This window comes from Bos grunniens, chromosome 29, assembly GCF_055505025.1.
Source record: "Bos grunniens cultivar Pamir isolate PY7600 chromosome 29, Bosgru_T2T1.0, whole genome shotgun sequence".
Classification (NCBI taxonomy): domain Eukaryota; kingdom Metazoa; phylum Chordata; class Mammalia; order Artiodactyla; family Bovidae; genus Bos; species Bos grunniens.
Window position 1 is genome coordinate 23,201,330 of NC_141193.1, and position 19,543 is coordinate 23,220,872.

Sequence of the window (19,543 nt, forward strand, 5' to 3'; positions counted from 1 at the left end):
ACAGCCTCACATAGTGGCCACTTAAATAAGTGCTGGTTTGAAACAATTATCATTAAACCTAAAGCCACTAGAGACAGGAGATCCTGAAAAAATATGAAATCTCTTTCTTTGTCAACACTGACCCAGAGGTGGGAGCTCTGAGAAGTCACAGTCTCTTCTGGAGGTCAAGGGAAAGTCCCCATTGTCAAACAGAAGTAGGAGAGACAAGGCATAGAAAACAGACTGACTTAAAGACCTAAAAGACATCTCTTATTTTTGAATGAATTGGAATATGAATATATGTCTGCTTCTTCTAGAAGTGTCAGTGGTCACTCTGGAGGTAAAGTCTAGCCTCTTTATTGTTCACTGGAAGTTTAAGTTACTTAGCTATTAAAGAATATCCATAGCAAAAAGTAAAAACGTTCCCCCCACACGAAATCTCAAGTGTCTTGGTGGATTTCATTCTCAAGAATTGGAAGTGGGTACTGGGAGGGTGGTAGTGGTGTTTCTCTCAAAATGGTTCTTTTCTTTCCCCCATGGACTGGGTTTTCTCCAGGGGAGAATGGCAGCTGAGAACACTTCGGTGACAGAATTCATCCTTGCAGGCTTAACAGACCAGCCAGGACTGCAGATCCCCCTCTTCCTCCTGTTTCTAGGTTTCTATGTGGTCACCATAGTGGGGAACCTGGGCTTGATAACACTGATTGGGTTGAACTCGCACCTGCACACCCCCATGTACTTCTTCCTCTTCAACCTCTCCTTAATAGACTTCTGTTACTCCACTACCATCACTCCCAAAATGCTGATGAGTTTTGTCTCAAGGAAGAACAGCATCTTGCATGCAGAGTGTTTGACTCAACTGTTTTTCTTCTGCTTCTTTGTCATCTCTGAGTCCTTCGTCCTGTCAGCGATGGCATATGACCGCTATGTGGCCATCTGTAAGCCACTGGTGTACACAGTCACCATGTCTCCTAAGGTCTGTTTACTGCTTTTGTTGGGTGTGTATGTGATGGGGTTTTCAGGGGCCATGGCCCACACAGGAAGCATAGCAAGTCTGATCTTCTGTGCTGACAACCTCATCAATCATTTCTTGTGTGATATCCCTCCTCTGCTTGAGCTGGCTTGCAACAGCTCTTCTGTGCACGAACTGGTGGTCTTCATAGTTGTGACCACTGTTATTGGAATGGTCATTGTCACCATCTCCATCTCTTACACTCTAATCCTTTCCAGCATTCTCCGCATTCACTCCACTGAGGGCAGGTCCAAAGCTTTCAGTACATGCAGCTCCCACATAATTGTGGTTTTCCTTTTCTTTGGTTCTGGGGCTTTTGTGTATCTCAAACCACCTTCGGTTTTGCCCCTTGACCAAGGGAAAGTGTCGTCCCTGTTCTATACCATTGTGGTGCCCATGTTAAATCCACTGATATATAGTTTGAGGAACAAGGATGTCAAAGCTGCCCTGAGGAAAACCTTGGGGAAAATTAATTTCTTGAGAAGGGAGTAGTATTTGAAGAAGTAGATAAAATGTTTTGTTTATTAGCTTGTGTGTGTTTTCAATGAAGGGTGTAAGTTTCATTTTTTGCCCTCTCTTGTACAGAAAGTTTTAAGTCTTTGTGTCTGGATGTGCAACTAACACTTTCACTTCGGGCTTCCCAGGTGGCACTAGTGGTAAAGAACACAACTGCCAATGCAGGAGACATAAGAGATGCGTTAGATCTCCCGGAGGAGGGCATGGCAACCCACTTCAGTATTCCTTTTTAAAAAATGAATTTATTTATTTTAATTGGAGGCTAATTACTTTACAATATTATGGTGGGTTTTTGCCATACATTGACATGAATCAGCCACGGGTGTACATGTGTCCCCCCATCTTGATCCCCTCTCCCTCCTCCCTCCTCATCCCATCCCTCTGGGTTGTCCCAGTACACCAACTTTGAGTGCCATGTTTCATGCATTGTACTTGGACTTGTCATCTATTTCACATATGGTAATATACATGCATCAATGCTATTTTCTCAAATCTTCCCACCCTCACCTCCTAGAGCCCAAACGTCTGTTTTTTATATCTGTGTCCCTTTTCCTGTCTCACATATAGGGTCATTGTTACCATGTTTCTAAATTCCACATATATGCATTAATATGTTGTATTGGTGTTTTTCTTTCTGACTTACTTCATTCTGTATAATAAGCTTCAATTTCATCCACCTCATTAGAACTGACTCAAATGTGCTTTTTTTTAAAAGGCTGAGTAATACTACATTTTGTATATGTACCACAGCTTTCTTATCCATTCATCTGCTGATGGATATCTAGGTTGCTTCCATGTCCTAGCTATTTTAAACAGTTTTGCAATGAACATTGGGGTACATGTGTCTCTTTCAATTCTGATTTCCTTGGTGTGTATGCCCAGCAGTAGGATTGCTGGGTCATAAGGCAGTTCTATTTCCAATTTTTTAAGGAATCGCCACACTGTTCTCTGTAGTGGATGTACTAGTTTGCATTCCAACCAACAGTGTAAGAGGGTTCCCTTTTCTCCACACCTACTCCAGCATTTATTGTTTGTAGACTTTTTGATAGCATCCATTCTGACTGGTATTAGATGGTACCTCATTGTGGTTTTGATTTGCATTTCTCTGATAATGCCCACTCCAGTATTCTTGCCTAGAGAATCCCATGGACAGAGGAGCCTGCTGGGTTACAGACAATGGGGTTGCAAAGAATTGGACATGATAGAAGTGAGTGAGCATTGAGTGTTTGGTTCACATGTATTTCCCCTGCCCCTTGATCCACCTTGAATATTCTAATATTATTTTATGCATATGCTCTACAATCATAGATCATTTAATCTTGAATGGGTCTTATAAACCATTTAATCTAGTCTCCTCATTTAACAGACTTGGAGACTTGGAAATATTACATATGTTTTCCAGGGCCACAGAACTGTTGCCACAGCTGGGACTGGAATCCAGGCCTTGAATTAGAATCTGCTTCGTTTTCCTCTGTGCCCTTTGTTCTTGCATCGTTTCCTTGTTGCCCTTGCAGATTTCATTTTGAAAGTATGATATATCAGTATATTAAAATCTGACTATAGTTACAGTTATTTAATAAAAGTTCTCAGTATATAAGTTTTGAATATTACATTTCTTCACAAGAGTAGGAGACAAATGTTTGCTAAACTTGATCCTGGCCAACTGACAACAGAATTGTGTTAAAAATGTGATGTGTGGGTATCAAGTGTGTAGGTCCAAGATAGCAGGTGAAGCATGGTAACTCTTATGGTTATGTGTAGAAGCTGAGGGACCCAGGCTAGTGAATTAGAACTTCTGTTAGTTAAAGGATTATAAAGATGCTTGATTGGAATATTTCCTACATTATTACAAGACTAAGAGAGTCAGAATTTAGAGTTATTTCAGGGTTAGTAGAGAAGACTCTCAGAGAAGACAATGGCACCCACTCCAGTACTCTTGCCTGGAAAATCCCATGGACGGAGGAGCCTGGAAGGCTGCAGTCCATGGGGTCGCTGAGGGTTGGACACGACTGAGCGACTTCACTTTCACTTTTCACTTTCATGCATTGGAGAAGGAAATGGCAACCCACTCCAGTGCTCTTGCCTGGAGAATCCCAGGGATGGAGGAGCCTGGTGGGCTGCCGTCTATGCCGTTGCACAGAGTCAGACACGACTGAAGTGACTAAGAGCAGCAGCAGCAGCAGAGAAGACTCTACACATGAACATCACCAGATGGTCAACATCGAAATCAGATTGATTATATTCTTTTCAGCCAAAGATGGAGAAGCTGTATACAGTCAGCAAAAACAAGACCAGGAGCTGACTGTGGCTCAGATCATGAACTCCTTATTGCCAATTTCAGACTTAAATTGAAGAAAGTAGGGAAAACCACTAGACTATTCAGGTATGACCTAAATCAAATCCCTTATGATTATACAGTGGAAGTGAGAAATAGATTTAAGGGACTACATATGATAGATAGAGTGCCTAATGAACTATGGACGGAGGTTCATGACATTGTACAGGAGACAGGGATCAGGACCATCCCCATGGTAAAGAAATGCAAAAACGCAAAATGGCTGCCTGGGAGGCCTTACAAATAGCTGTGAAAAGAAGAGAAGCAAAAAGCAAAGGAGAAAAGGAAAGATATAAGCATCTGAATGCAGAGTTCCAAAGAATAGCATGGAGGGATAATAAAGCCTTTCTTAGCGATCAATGCAAAGAAAGAGAGGAAAACAACAGAATGGGAAAGACTAGAGATCTCTTCAAGAAAATTAGAGATACCAAGGGAACATTTCATGCAAAGATGGGCTCTATAAAGGACAGAAATGGTATGGACCTAAAGAAGCAGAAGATATTAAGAAGAGGTGGCAAGAATACACAGAAGAACTGTAGAAAAAAGAGCTTCATGACCAAGATAATCACGATGGTGTGATCATTCACCTAGAGACAGACATCCTGGAATGTGAAGTCAAGTGGGCCTTAGGAAGCATCGCTACAAACAAAGCTAGTGGAGGTGGTGGAATTCCATTGAGCTTTTTCAAATCCTGAAAGATGATGCTGTGAAAGTGCTGCACTCAATATGCCAGCAAATTTGGAAAACTCAGCAGTGGCCACAGGCCTGGAAAAGGTCAGTTTTCATTCCAATCCCAAAGAAAAGCAATGCCAAAGAATGCTCAAACTACCACACAATTGCACTCATCTCACACACTAGTAAAATAATGCTCAAAATTCTCCAAGCGAGGCTTCAGCAGTAGTGAACTGTGAACTTCCAAATGTTGAAGCTGGTTTTAGAAAAGGCAGAGGAACCAGAGATCAAATTGCCAACATCTGCTGGATCATCAAAAAAGCAAGAGAGTTCCAGAAAAACATCTATTTCTGCTTTATTGACTATGCCAAAGCCTTTCACTGTGTGGATCACAATAAACTGTGGAAAATTCTTAAAGAGATGGGAATGTGAGACCACCTGCCCTGCCTCTTGAGAAACCTGTATGCAGGTCAGGAAGCAACAGTTAGAACTGGACATGGAACATCAGACTGGTTCCAAATAGGAAAAGGTGTATATCAAGGCTGTATATTGTCACCCTACTTATTTAACTTATATCCAGAGTACATCATGAGAAATGCTGGGCTGGAAGAAGCACAAGCTGGTATCAAAATTGCTGGGAGAAACATCAGTCACCTCAGATATGCAGATGTCACCACCCTATGGCAGAAAGTGAAGAGGAACTAAAAAGCCTTTTGATGAAAGTGAAAGAGGAGAGTGAAAAAGTTGGCTTAAAGCTTAACATTCAGAAAACGAAGATCATGGCATCTGGTCCCATCACTTCATGGGAAATAGATGGGGAAACAGTGGAAACATTGTCAGACTATTTTTGGGGGGCTCCAAGTCACTGCAGATTGTGATTGCAGTCATGAAATTAAAAGACGCTTAGTCCTTGGAAGGAAAGTTATGACCAACATAGACAGCATATTCAAAAGCAGAGACATTACTTTGCCATCAAATGTCCACCTAGTCAAGGCTATGGTTTTTCTAGTGGTCATGTATGGATATGAGATTTGGACTGTGAAGAAATCTGAGCAACGAAGAATTGATGCTTTTGAACTGTGGTGTTGGAGAAGACTCTTGAGAGCCCTTGGACTGCAAGGCTATCCAACCAGTCCATTGTAAAGGAGATCAGTCCTGGGTGTTCATTGGAAGGACTGATGCTGAAGCTGAAACTCCAATACTGTGGCCACCTCATGCAAAGTTGACTCCTTGGAAAAGACCCTGATGCTGGGAGGGATTGGGGACAGGAGAAAGGGATGACAGAGGATGAGATGGCTGGATGGTATCACAGACTCGATGGACATGAGTTTGGGTGAACTCCTGGAGTTGGTGATGGAAAGGGAGACCTGCTTGTCTGCAATTCATGGGGTCACAAAGAGTCCGAGACGACTGAGTGACTGAAGTGAACTGAACTGAAGGGTTAGTTTGGGTATTTAGCTGTGATGGAAAAGTCTGTGGCTTGGGATAGACTACTTAAGAGCCTGTAAGTTGTAAGATAGGAGTAAATAGTTTGTGGATTTAGTTAGTTATCATGAAGTACTAAGCAGCTAATTATTAGAAGAGGTCATTTCCAGAGGATTAAGGCACTATAGATTGCGCGGATCTTCTCATGCAGTCATGTATGGGAAAGAGATAATTCATTTTGACTGTTTTACACACCTAGAACACTGGGTAAAGTGTTTTAGAATACATCAGAACACCTTGGGTCTCAATGATTAATTAGTAATAAAGGAAAGTTCTTTGGAAAAGTATTAACATGTTAAATTCTGACGAGGCATTTTGTCATATGAGCTTTTCTTTGGAAAGGTTCTCTTCCTTTGGGAAAAAGGGAACTTTGAATGTGTGGTTAGTTTGCCCTTTAGATCAAAGTTATAGAACTGAGAGTGCTGGGGGAAGGTTTTGCTTTACTCTGTATGCAACAGGGAATGAGAATTGAATTCAGGAGACCTTTTGAATGTGTGGTTTATGTGGCTGGTGAATGAGGTGACTAAGACCCTTTCAAAAGGTCGCAGAGGAAGCATCAATTTGTGAGCCTGTAATGGAGTTGGTTGGTAGTAATCTGGTAAGCTCAGTTGATAGTTGTGTGATTTTGAGAACATTACTTAATGTCTTTAAATATTAATTTCTCTGTTTTTAAAAGTGAGATAATGGTCTTGACTTCATGAGGTTTTGAGAGAAGTAAATGCCAGGCGCTTAATAAATCTTAGTTCCTTTCCTGCTGGAACTCTTTCATCTAGTTATCAGCACTTCCTTTGCTTTTTGCATGGTCTGTAGCATATCACTTCACCTTTCAAGAACTTCCTTATTCATGAGAAAAATTGGCTCTTTTCTAATTTTCATTTTAAAATTATATTTTGTGTGCATGCTTAGTTGTTCATTTGTGTCTGACTCTTTGCAACTCCCTGGACTGTAGCCTGCTAGGCTCCTCTGTCCATGAAGTTTTCCAGGCAAGAATACTGAAGTGGGTTGCTATTTCCTGTATTAAATATTATTAAAATACAGTAAAAACATTTTGACCAAGTAATTCTTGCACATGGTAAACAATTAAACAACACAAGTGGAGGTTATGCAGTGATGATATGGCTGCTTCCCCTCTAGTTATTCCATCCCTGAATTCTCCTTAGAAGCAACAGCTGTTGCTATTCCTTATGAATATGTCTATATTCAAACATATATCTTTGTACATTTATATATATAATATACATGTATACATATAGGCTTATGCACCAGACAAGATGCACCACAACGATCCTGTAGACATGTGAGCAACAAATAATCATTGCTGTACACCAGTGAGATTTTGTGAGACTCTTATATAGCAACAGCTAACTGATACACACACTCCACCATTCAGAGATCAGGAAATGAGGATCTTATCTGGAGTATAATATTTTCTTCCAGTGTGATCATGCTCTGTATGTCATGTTATAAAATATTGTTAACTTTCTCATTATAATGGGAGCATTTACTTATCAGTAAATATTTTTGAATCATACTTTTTCATGGGTTTCATCATGTAAAAATGTCATTAATAATCTTCCTTCTATTGTTAAAAATTAAAATTGTGTCAGGTTCTCCAATGTTTTATTATTATAAATAATGCTATAATTGTTAGTTTGTGTTAAAATTTTGTCTAGATTTCTGATTATTTCCTCAGGAGACACAATGGAATATTTCTCAGCCATTATAAAGAATGAAATAATGCCATTTGCAGCAACATTGATGGACCTAGAGATTATCTTACAAGTGAAGCAAGTCACATTGAAAGATAAATATCATATGGTATCAATTATATGTGGAATCTTAAATATAATACAAATAAATTCACTTACATAAAGGTAGAGACTCACAGACATAGAAACAAACTTATTGGTACCATGGGGTAAGAGGGGAGGGATAAATTAAGAGTTTGGGATTAGCACACATAAACTCCTACATTTAAATAGATAAATCAGAAGGTCCTACTATATAGCGCAGGGAACTACATTCAAAATACTGTAATAAGACATAATCAAGATGAATCTGAGAAAGCCATATTTGTGGCTTTCCCAGTGACTCAGCAGTAAAGAACCCATCTGCAATGCAGGAGGCACAGGAGATTCGGGTTTAATCCCTGGGTCGGGGAGATCCCCTGGAGAAGGAAATGGCAACCCACACCGGTATTCTTACTTGGAGAATCCTATGACCAGAGGAGCCTGCAGTCTACAGTCCATAGGTTCACAAAGAGTCGGACAAGACTAAAACTACTGAGCACACACACCATTTATATTTATCTATACATCTGCCTGAATTACTTTGTTGTACACGAGAAACTAACACAACATTGTAAATCAACTATACTTCAATAAAAATTAGCAGGAAAAATTTCACTCTTAGAACTGCTTTTGTTGTAGCCCATAAGATTTGGTATGTTGTATTTCCATTCAGTTTATCTCAAGATTTAAAAAAAATTATTCTTTGACCGACTGGTATTTCAGGAGTATGCTGTTTAATTTCCACATATTTGTGAATTTTCTGGCTTTCTTCATGTTACTGATTTCTAGTTTCATACAAATGTGGATAAAAGAGATGCTTTGCATGATTTCAGTCTTTTAAAATTTCCTAGGGCTTCTTTATGAACTATCATGTAATATATCCTAGAAAATGTTCTGTGTGCCTTTGACAAGTATTCCACTGCTGTGGGATGGTATATTCTATAGATGTCTGTTAGGACAATTTAGTCTAAAGCATAGTTCAAGTTTGACATTTCCTTTTTACTTTTTTGTCTGGGTGATCTATCCATTATTGGCAGTGGGGTGTCATAACCACGTGTTCTTTTTGTATTGTTGTCAATGTCTCCCTTCAGATCTGTTAGTATCTGATTAATTGGATGCTTAGATATTTAGTGCATATAATTTATGGTTATTCTATTCCCTTGATGAATTATCCTCTTGTCATTATCTAATGACAATTTTTTGTCCCTTGTGATCATTTAAATTTGATGTCTGCTTTGTCAGATATAAGTATAGGTACCATTGCTCTTTAATTTTTCACTTGCATGAAGTATCTTTTCCCTTCCTTTCACTTTGACTCCATGTGTGTCAGTAAACCTGAAGTGAGTGTCTTACAGGAATCATGTAGTTGAGTTTTTTTTTTTTATCCATCCAGTTACTCTATGCCTTTGATAGGGGAATTTAATTCATTTACATTAAGAGTAATAGTTGATAAATAACAACTTACTAATGATATCTTATTGTTTTCTGGCTATTTTGTAGCTCTTTTATACCTTTTCTCCTCTCTGGCTACTTTCCTTTTTGAATAATTTTCCATATTGGTGTACTTCGACTCCCTTCTCTTTATCTTTTGTGTATCTCTTAGGGTTTTTGCTTTGAGTTTACATGAGGCATACCTAAAACATTGTATAGATATAACAGTCTATTTTATGCTGACAGCAACTTAAGTTCAATTGTGTACAAAAACTTTACCCTTTTACTCTCTCCCTGCTGACATACCTTAGTTCTTTTCATATTGTATATCTATTAGCATATTGTATGTCAGTTACATGAAATTAAAAGATGCTTGCTTCTTGCAAGGAAAGCTATGACAAACCTAGACAACGTATCAAAAAGCAGAGACATCAGCTTGCTGACAAAGGTCCATATGATCAAAGCTATGATTTTTCCAGTAATCATGTATGGTTGGGAGAGTTGGACCATAAAGAAGGCAGAGTGCTGAAGAACTGATGCTTTCAAACTGTGGTGCTGGAGAAGACCCTTGAGAATCCTGTGGGCTGCAAGGACGTCAAACCAATGAATCCTAAAGGAAATCAACCCTGAATATTCATTGGAAGGACTCATGCTGAAGCTGAAACTCCAATAGTTTGGCCACCTGATGCAAAGAGGTGCTGACTCATTTGTAAAGACCCTGATGCTGGGAAAGATTGTAGGCAAAATGAGAAAGGAGTGACAGAGGATGAGATGGTTATCAGCATCATTGACTCAATGGACATGAATTAGAACAAACTCAGGAAGATAATGAAGGAGAGGGAAGCCTGGCATGTTGCAGTCCATTGGGTTGTAAACACTCAGACACTACTTACAGACTAAACAACAACAATGATCCATTAACACAATATTGTAGCTATAGTTATTTTAATAATTTTGTCCATTAACCTTTATATTAGAGTTTAGTGGCTTGGATACCACCATATTCAGAGAAAGTAATGGCACCCCACTCCAGTAATCTTGCCTGGAAAATCCCATGGACAGAGGAGCCTGGTGGGCTGCAGTCCATGAGGTCGCTAAGAGTCAGACAGGACCGAGTGACTTCACTTTCACTTTTCACTTTCATGCATTGGAGAAGGAAACGGCAACCCACTCCAGTGTTCTTGCCTGGAGAATCCCAGGGGAGCCTGGTGGGCTGCCGTCTATGGGGTCGCAAAGAGTCGGAAGCGACTGAAGCGACTTAGTAGGAGCAGCAGCAGCAGCAGCAGCATACCACCATATTATATCATAATAGTATTCCAAGTTTGACTATATACTTACATTTACAATTACCTTGTGTATTTTCAAATATTTTCATGTTATTAATTAGTGCCTTTTCATCAGCTGCGGTTCATGGGGTCGCAAAGAGTCGGACACAACTGAGCGACTGAATTGAACTGAACATCAGCTTGAAGAACGCTTTTTAGCATTTCTTATGAAGCAGGCTTAGTTGTGATGAATTCCTTCATTTATGAGTGTAGCTTCAAATGCAAACCAACCACTGCTGGACCCATACACCCAACAACCTCGTTTACTGTGCTCTCAAACTCTTGGCCACAATCCATCTTCCCTAACTAAGCCAAATTCGGTTTCTAGACAACTGGGGACAGCCCTTGTGTTCCAGAACCAGCTGAAAATATTCAAACTAGTCAATCCTAAACTTGCTCATTATTCCATGTGGAAAACACAAGTCTCTTGTCCAGTTACATCCTCTCTTTTTGCTTCCTAACCAATCCTGTGCTTCTGTGTTTAGCTCTCATGGTATGGCATGCTTTCTTCTCTTGATAACTGTGAATATAAAAACCATTTTCAAAAAAAGACATTATTTTTCTTTGGAGCAGTTTTTGGCTCAAAGCAAAATTGAACTGAACGTACAGAGATTTCCCACATATCTCTTGCCTCCTTATATGCATAGCCTCTCCCATTATCAACATCCCCGATCAGAGTTGCATATTTGTTATGATTTATGAATCCACATTGATACATCATTGCCACTCAAGTCCATAGATAACATTAGGGCACTCTTGGTATTGTGCATTTTGTGGATTTTGACAAATGTATAGCAATATATATATATATATATATATATATAAACATTTATAGTGACATACAAGTTGTTTCATTGTCCTAAAAATACTCTTGTATTCTACCTGTCCATCCTGCCATTCCCCAAAACCTTGAAAACAACTCATCTCTCAGACCTTGGAAGATATATCATCAAAGAAGATATACAGAAGGAAAACAAGATGGCGGAGGAGTAGCTGGACATGGAGTACATCTCGCTCCATGGGTACATCAGGAACACACCTTCAGACACATACGTGCATGCAGAACACTAGCTGACAGCGGACAGGGGTACCTGACATGTGGAAAAGATATATAGAACCACGCAAAACTCAGTTCAGTTCAGTTCAGTTCAGTCGCTCAGTCGTGTAGGACTCTTTGCGACCCCATGAATCGCAGCACGCCAGGTTTCCCTGTCCATCACCAACTCCCGGAGTTCACTCAAACTCACATCCATCGAGTCGGTGATGCCATCCAGCCATCTCATCCTCTGTTATCCCGTTCTCCTCCTGCCCCCAATCCCTCCCAGCATCAGAGTCTTTTCAAAGGAGTCAACTCTTTGCATGAGGTGGCCAAAGTATTGGAGTTTCAGCTTCAGCATCACTCCTTCCAAAGAACACCCAGGACTGATCTCCTTTAGAATGGACTGTTTGGATCTCCTTGCAGTCCAAGGGACTTGCAAGAGTCTTCTCCAACACCACAGTTCAAAAGCATGAATTCTTCAGAGCTCAGCTTTCTTTACTGTCCAACCCTCACATCTATACATGACCACTGCAAAAACCAGATCCTTGACTAGATGGACCTTTGTTGGCAAAGTAATGTCTCTGCTTTTGAATATGCTGTCTAGGTTGGTCATAACTTTCCTTCCAAGGAGTAAGCATCTTTTAATTTCATGGCTGCAGTCACCATCTGCAGTGGTGTTGGAGCCCAGAAAAATAAAGTCTGACACTCTTTCCACTGTTTCGCCATCTATTTCCCATGAAGTGTGGGACCAGATGCCATGATCTTCGTTTTCTGAATGTTGAGCTTTAAGCCAACTTTTTCATTCTCCTCTTTCACTTTCATCAAGAGGCTTTTTAGTTCCTCTTCACTTTCTGCCATAGGGTGGTGTCATCTGCATATCTGAGGTGATTGATATTTCTCCCGGCAATGTTGATTCCAGCTAGTGTTTCTTCCAGCCCTGCGTTTCTCATGATGTACTCTGCATATAAGTTAAATAAGCATGGTGACAATATACAGCCTTGACATACACCTTTTCCTATTTGGAACCAGTCTGGTGTTGCATGTCCAGTTTTAACTATTGCTTTCTGACCTGCATACAGGTTTCTCAAGAGGCAGGTCAGGTGGTCTGGTATTCCCATCTCTTGAAGAATTTTCCACAGTTTATTGTGATCCACACAGTGAAAGGCTTTGGCATAGTCAATAAAGCAGAAATAGATGTTTTTCTGGAACTCTCTTGCTTTTTTGATGATCCAGCAGACGTTGGCAATTTGATCTCTGGTTCCTCTGCCTTTTCTAAAACCAGCTTGAATATCTGGAAGTTCACGGTTCACGTACTGCTGAAGCCTGGCTTGGAGAATTTTGAGCATTACTTTACTAGCGTGTGAGATGAGTGCAATTGTGCTATATTTGAACAAAACTCAGTAGGCTGAAGGAACTAGGGGGAAAAACAGAAGTGTTAGTAAGGTTGGACCTGCCCTCAGTGGGTGGGGAAACTGACGCAGGGGTCCAATCCCCACATTGGGGCAATTGTCCGAGTCAGAAGAGAAACATTTAAGGCTGAGAGTGAAACAGCTGATCTGTGGCAGCCTAAATAGAATGAGAATCAGGCAGTCCTTGACACGACCCTACATATTCTGGACAGGCACGCTGGTCCTCTGGAAGGTGCAGCGGCTGGGATCTGGAGTTTAGGGAGTGTGGAGCAATCCCAGGGTGAGAGGTGCTGTTGACTGCAGAGAGACGGATCGATAGAATGTGAGGGAGGAAATTGTGGTTGGAAGTGCCTGTGGAGGAAAGCCAGGCAGCCATGGAAGCAAGACAATATTGCTGAGTCACATGTAAGGGGTGGAGCCATCACCATAGCCTCTCTTCCCCCACATGCCAGCATTGGCAGCTAAACAATAGAGAGGCTTGCCCATCAAATGCGTGAGGCACTGAACTTCAGAGTAGGACCCCACCCAGGGTGCTCCTTTAAGTGCCTGATGCACCGATCTACAGAGTATGACACCATTCGGGGGGCCCCTGTATGTGCCAAACAAAAGAAAAGGATCCCAGGGAAAGGAACCCTCTAAGTGCATGAGGGTGGAGCTACAGAGAAAGACTTGCCAAAGAGGCCTTCTGGTCGTCAGCTCCAAGAGGCTCGAAAAGACCCTGATAGGGCCATAACCCCTGCAGGGGAGGCACTCTGCGTCCCTGCACACTTGGCCTCGCCAGGGTCGCTGAGAGCCAAGCAGCTGCACCACTTTCACGCTCAACTTTCACTGGGGCAGAGCTGCCACAGGCAAAAAGTCTTGTGTCTATGCATGCAGGGTCACTTTGGTCATGTCCGACTCTTTGCAACCCTGTAGACTGTGTCCTGCCAGGCTTCTCTGTCAGGGAGTGGGTTCTCCAGACAAGAATATTGGAGTGTATTGGCCAATACTGGTTGCCATACCATTCTAGAGCACTATATTTCCTGCAGCCCTAGCTGCCAGTGCCCCTGAGTACCTGGTGCTGCCAGAACCCCTGCGACCCAAGCAGCTGCATCACCTCCACACCTGGCCCTCACAGCGGCAAACCCAAGTCCTCCAGGGCTGACTCAGGAGCAAACCCCAGTGGATGACCCACATGTCTATGGGGCATTCAGGTGGAGATGTGCGGTGGGTAGGTGGTGTTATAGGTGTAAAATCCCAGCTAGAAATATAGATTGGACTTTGAATTCATTCATTGTGAGCAAGTGGATGAGATGGCTCAGAAAAAGTGAGTAGGACAAGAGGAAAGAAGTTAAGGATCTGTTGTCATTAACATTCACGGACAGGTGAATAAGGAACCTTGAAGGAGAATGAAAATAAGTGGGGAGAAGTTGAAGGAAAGGTGGAAAGTTAAAGTGTCTTGAAAATGAAGTTCTTAATGGTATCAAGTAAACAGGACATCAGAATATCCACCTGGTTTAAAACATCTGATGCAATTAATGAACAATAGTGTGACACAGACAAATCAGTTTTAACTGTTGCCATGCTGTAGAGAGGGGAACACCAGCAAAGAGAACTTAGCATCTTGGTCAAGGCAGTCCAGCCAGGAGTAGTTTAAGGCAGAAGACTCAGTACAATTAGATTTGGCTCCTTCCACAGCAACACATCCCTTCTAGATGTGAGCTAGCCACCAGAATAAAGTTGTTGGGAAAAGACTTTGTAAAGTTCTGAAACACTTTTTAGAGAAAAAATGTGGCTTTCATTTTCAGTAAAGGTCTCATTGGAAAAGACTGATGCTGGGAGGGATGGCAGGAGGAGAAGGGGACAACAGAGGATGAGATGGCTGGATGGCATCACTGACTCGATGGACCTGAGTCTGAGTGAACTCAGGGAGTTGGTGATAGACAGGGAGGCCTGGCGTGCTGCGATTCATGGGGTCGCAAAGAGCCGGAGACGACTGAGCGACTGAACTGAACTGAACTGAAAGGTCTATAAATTGCATTTAATCCCTTCAATCTTTGTTTTCTATTTGTCTAATACTTCTGTTTTTAGAAACACTTTTTCTTGTCCATGGAGATGTTTATTGTGTTAAGAATCATCTCCCTGCTCCAGCATAATAAGCCACACACTTTGGACTTGAGATGATGTCAGTTTTTTCCCCTTGTTAATCCCCTTTTTATGTCAGTTCACTTCATAATCTTGATTTATGTTTCATCCTTGGGAAATTGTAGATTTTATAGCATTGCACAGGGAGATTTTCTTTTTAAAATAGTACATTTGTTCTTGAAATGTAAAGCTTAAGATAAAAATTTGTTTTGAAGACCTTTGAGGTGTTACTTGTAACAAAGATGAGCCCTGAGGAAGCTCCATAACCAAATTCTTTCATTATTTCTGTGGTAAGTTTCCTTTTAAAATTTTTAATTGAAGGATAATTGCTTTACAATGCTGTGTTAATTCCTGCTATACAACAACATGAATCAGCCATATGTATACATATATCCCCTCCCAAGGGGCTCCCTCCCACATCCCCCATCGACCCCTCTAGGTCATCACAGAGCACTGAGCTGAGCCCCTCGTGCTCTACAGGAGCCTCCCCCTAGCTGTCTGCTTACACACAGTAGTGTACACATGGCAGTCCCACTCTCTCAGTTCATCCCACCCGCTCCTTCCCTCACTGTTCAACAAGTCCACACTCTACATCTGCATCTATTCTTTCCCTGCAGATAGGTTCATCAGTACCATTTCTCTAGATTCCATGTATACATATGCAGTAATATAGTATATATATTTTCCCTTTTTGGCTTACCTCACTCTGTTTGGCAGACTCTAGGTTCACCCAGATCACTACAACTGACACAATTTTGTTTCTTTTATAGCTGAGTGATCGGCATCTGGTCCCATCACTTCATGACAAATAGATGGAGAAACAATGCAAACAGTGACAGACTTTATTTCCTTGAGCTCCCAAAATCACTGAGATGGTGACTGCAGCCTTGAAATTAAAAGACACTTGCTCTTTGGAAGAAAAACTATGACAACCATAGACAGTATATTAAAAAGCAGAGACATTACTTTGCCAAGAAAGGTCCGTCTAGTCAAAGCTATGGTTTTTTCAGTAGTCATGTATAGGTGTCAGAGCTGGACCTTAAAGAAGACTGAGAGGTGAAGGACTGATGCTTCTGAATTGTGGTGTTGTAGAAGACTCTTGAGAGTCCCTCGGACAGCAAGGAGATCAAGCCAGTCAATCCTAAAGGAAATCAACGCTGGGACTACTGGGTCATACGATAGTTTTATTCCTAGTTTCTTAAGGAATCGCCATAATTTCCTTCATAGTGATTGTATCAATTTCCATATATAGTTTCTCCCAAAGCACCTTAACTTTGAAAATCTCACCTACAGTCACGCATCATCTGACATCATTCAGTAAAAACATCAAAACTAGTGCATCGAGGCTTTAATCTAATGAAAATTTTGACAAGGCAGAAGTTTATGTTGAGAAGTAGAAGACACAATAGACAAAAGCAAACTAAAGAGGACGAACAAATTTGGATATATCCCTGGATTGGGAATCTGATCTATGAGGAGTCAGCCTCAGAATTGGAGAAGCTAGAAAGTCAATAGAGAGGAGCACTCGATTACAAGTGGGTGGAAGGTAGGGACAGCCAAAGGGAGTTTTCGTTGAGAGAAAAGCTGCTTCTGACAGACGCTGAGACGAAGTGCTTGATAGAGAACCTTTGCTACCACTAGACTTACAGCCTATGGGAAGATAAGGGCAGAGAATCACAGAAATCTTCTTTCTTGTTTGCTGGACAGTGCAGTTATTCCCAGAATGAAATATGAATACACTATTGAATGAAAGTGAAAAGTGAAAGTGTTAGTTGCACAGTTTTGTCTGACTCTTTGCAACTGCAGGGATTGTAGCCCATTAGGCTCCTCTGTCCATGGGATCACCAGGTGGGAATATTGGAGTGGGTTGCCATTTCTTTCTCCAGGACATTTTCCTGACCCAGGGATTGAACCTGGTTTTCCTGCATTACAGGTGGACTCTTTACTGTCTGAGCCACCTGGAAAGCGTATCTTACTCTAAATTATAATAGATAGCTCTTAGTGTTAATTGTTTCTTGACATAATTCTTGTTTTTATTAAAGTCATTTCATATTTATTTGTTACTTTTCCCCAAATTGCCAGATTTCAGAAGGCAGGGACTCTGCTTTAAGAATTCCAGTGACCCTCAAGAAGAGGAAGTTTAATCAGGTGATTATATATAGGGGCTTAAATTTACACAGACCCAGGCATGTGGGCTCTGAGACACATTGTCTCTGTGAGCAACTTACCTTAATAACGAATATCATTATTATGAGAAATAGAATATATGTGCATGATGTTTTCAATCTTGGCAGCCAGAAAGTGTAAAGGGTCTTTGTCAGGCACAGTAATGGATATTCAAGAAATGGTAATAACAGTCATTTTTCCAATGATTTTTTTCTTAATTATACCAGATAACTGTTTGTTGAGAGAAACTGTCTCTAAAAACCAAAGCAATACTTCAACATAATAAAAGCTATATATGACAAACCCAAAGCAAACATTATCCTCAATGGTGAAAAATTGAAAGCATTTCCTCTAAAGTCAGGAACAAGACAAAGGTGCCCACTCTCACCACTACTTTTCAACATAGTTTTGGAAGTTTTGGCCACAGCAATCAGAGCAGAAAAAGAAATGAAAGGAATCCAAATTGGAAAAGAAGAAGTAAAACTCACTGTTTGCAGATGACATGATGTTCTACATAGAAAACCCTAAAGACTCCACCAGAAAATTACTAGAGCTAATCAAAGAATATAGTAAAGTTGCAGGATATAAAATCAACACACAGAAATCCTTTGCATTCCTATATACCAATAATGAGAAAATAGAAAGAGAAATTAAGGAAACAACTCCATTCACCTTTGCAATGAAAAGAAGAAAATACTTAGGAATATATCTACCTAAAGAAACTAAAGACCTATATATAGAAAACTGTAAAACACTGTTGAAAGAAATCAAAGAAGACACTAATAGATGGAGAAATATACCATGTTCATGGATCAAAAGAATCAATATAGTGAAAATGAGTATACTACCCAAAGCAATCTATAGATTCAATGCAATCCCTATCAAGCTACCAGAAGTTTTTTTCACAGAGCTAGAACAAATAATTTCACAATTTGTGTGGAAATACAAAAAACCTTGAATAGTCAAAGCAATCTTGAGAAAGAAGAATGGAACTGGAGGAATCAACCTGCCTGACTTCAGGCTCTACTACAAAGCCACAGTCATCAAGACTGTATGGTACTGGCACAAAGACAGAAATATAGATCAATGGAACAAAATAGAAATCCCAGAGATAAATCCACACACCTGTGGACATCTTATCTTCGACAAAAGAGCAAGAATATACAATGGAGAAAAGACAATCTCTTTAACAAGTGGTGCTGAGAAAATTGGTCAACCACTTGTAAAACAATGAAGCTAGAACACTTTCTAACACCATACGCAAAAATAAACTCAAAATGGATTAAAGATCTAAACATAAGACCAGAAACTATAAATATCTTAGAGGAGAACATAGGCAAAACACTCTCCGACATACATCACAGCAGGATCCTCTATGACCCACCTCCCAGAATATTGGAAAAAAAGCAAAAAAAACCAAATGGGACCTAATTAAACTTAAAAGCTTCTGCACAACAAAAGAAACTCTAAGCAAGGTGAAAAGACAGCCTTCAGAATGGGAGAAAATAATAGCAAATGAAGCAACCGACAAACAACTAATCTCAAAAATATACAAGCAACTCCTACAGCTCAATTCCAGAAAAATAAACAACCCAGTCGAAAAATGGGCCAAAGAACTAAATAGACATTTCTCCAAAGAAGACATACAGATGGCTAACAAACACATGAAAAGATGCTCAACATCACTCATTATTAGAGAAATGCAATTCAAAACCACAATGAGGTACCATTTCATGCCAGTCAGAATGGTTGCAATCCAAAAGTCTACAAGCAATAAATGCTGGAGAGGGTGTGGAGAAAAGGGAACCCTATTACACTGTTGGTGGGAACGCAAACTAGTACAGCCATTATGGAAAACAGTGTGGAGATTCCTTAGAAAACTGGAAATAGAACTGCCTTATGACCCAGCAATCCCACTGCTGGGCATACACACTGAGGAAACCAGAAGGGAAAGAGACACGTGTACCCCAATGTTCATCGCAGCACTGTTTATAATAGCCAGGACATGGAAGCAACCTAGATGTCCATCAGCAGATGAATGGATGAGAAAGCTGTGGTACATATACACAATGGAGTATTACTCAGCTATTAAAAAGAATACATTTGAATCAGTTCTAATGAGGTGGATGACACTGGAGCCTATTATACAGAGTGAAGTAAGCCAGAGAGAAAAACACCAAAACAGTATACTAACGCATATATAAGGAATTTAGAAAGATGGTAATGACAACCCTGTATGCGAGACAACAAAAGAGACACA

At 40.5% G+C, this 19,543-nt stretch overlaps 1 protein-coding gene across 1 annotated transcript; it reads left to right on the forward strand.

The window, feature by feature from the left end:
• The first annotated feature begins 541 nt into the window (after window positions 1–541).
• On the forward strand, window positions 542–1,483 carry LOC147342289 (olfactory receptor 8B12-like). The gene has a single exon (XM_086384098.1). The coding sequence runs from the start codon at window positions 542–544 to the stop codon at window positions 1,481–1,483; it is 942 nt and encodes a 313-aa protein (XP_086240224.1).
• Window positions 1,484–19,543: the final 18,060 nt, after the last annotated feature.

Bases quoted from the DNA above. Each gene is read 5' to 3' on its own strand.
- LOC147342289 (XM_086384098.1), top strand. From the start codon at position 542: ATGGCAGCTGAGAACACTTCGGTGACAGAATTCATCCTTGCAGGCTTA.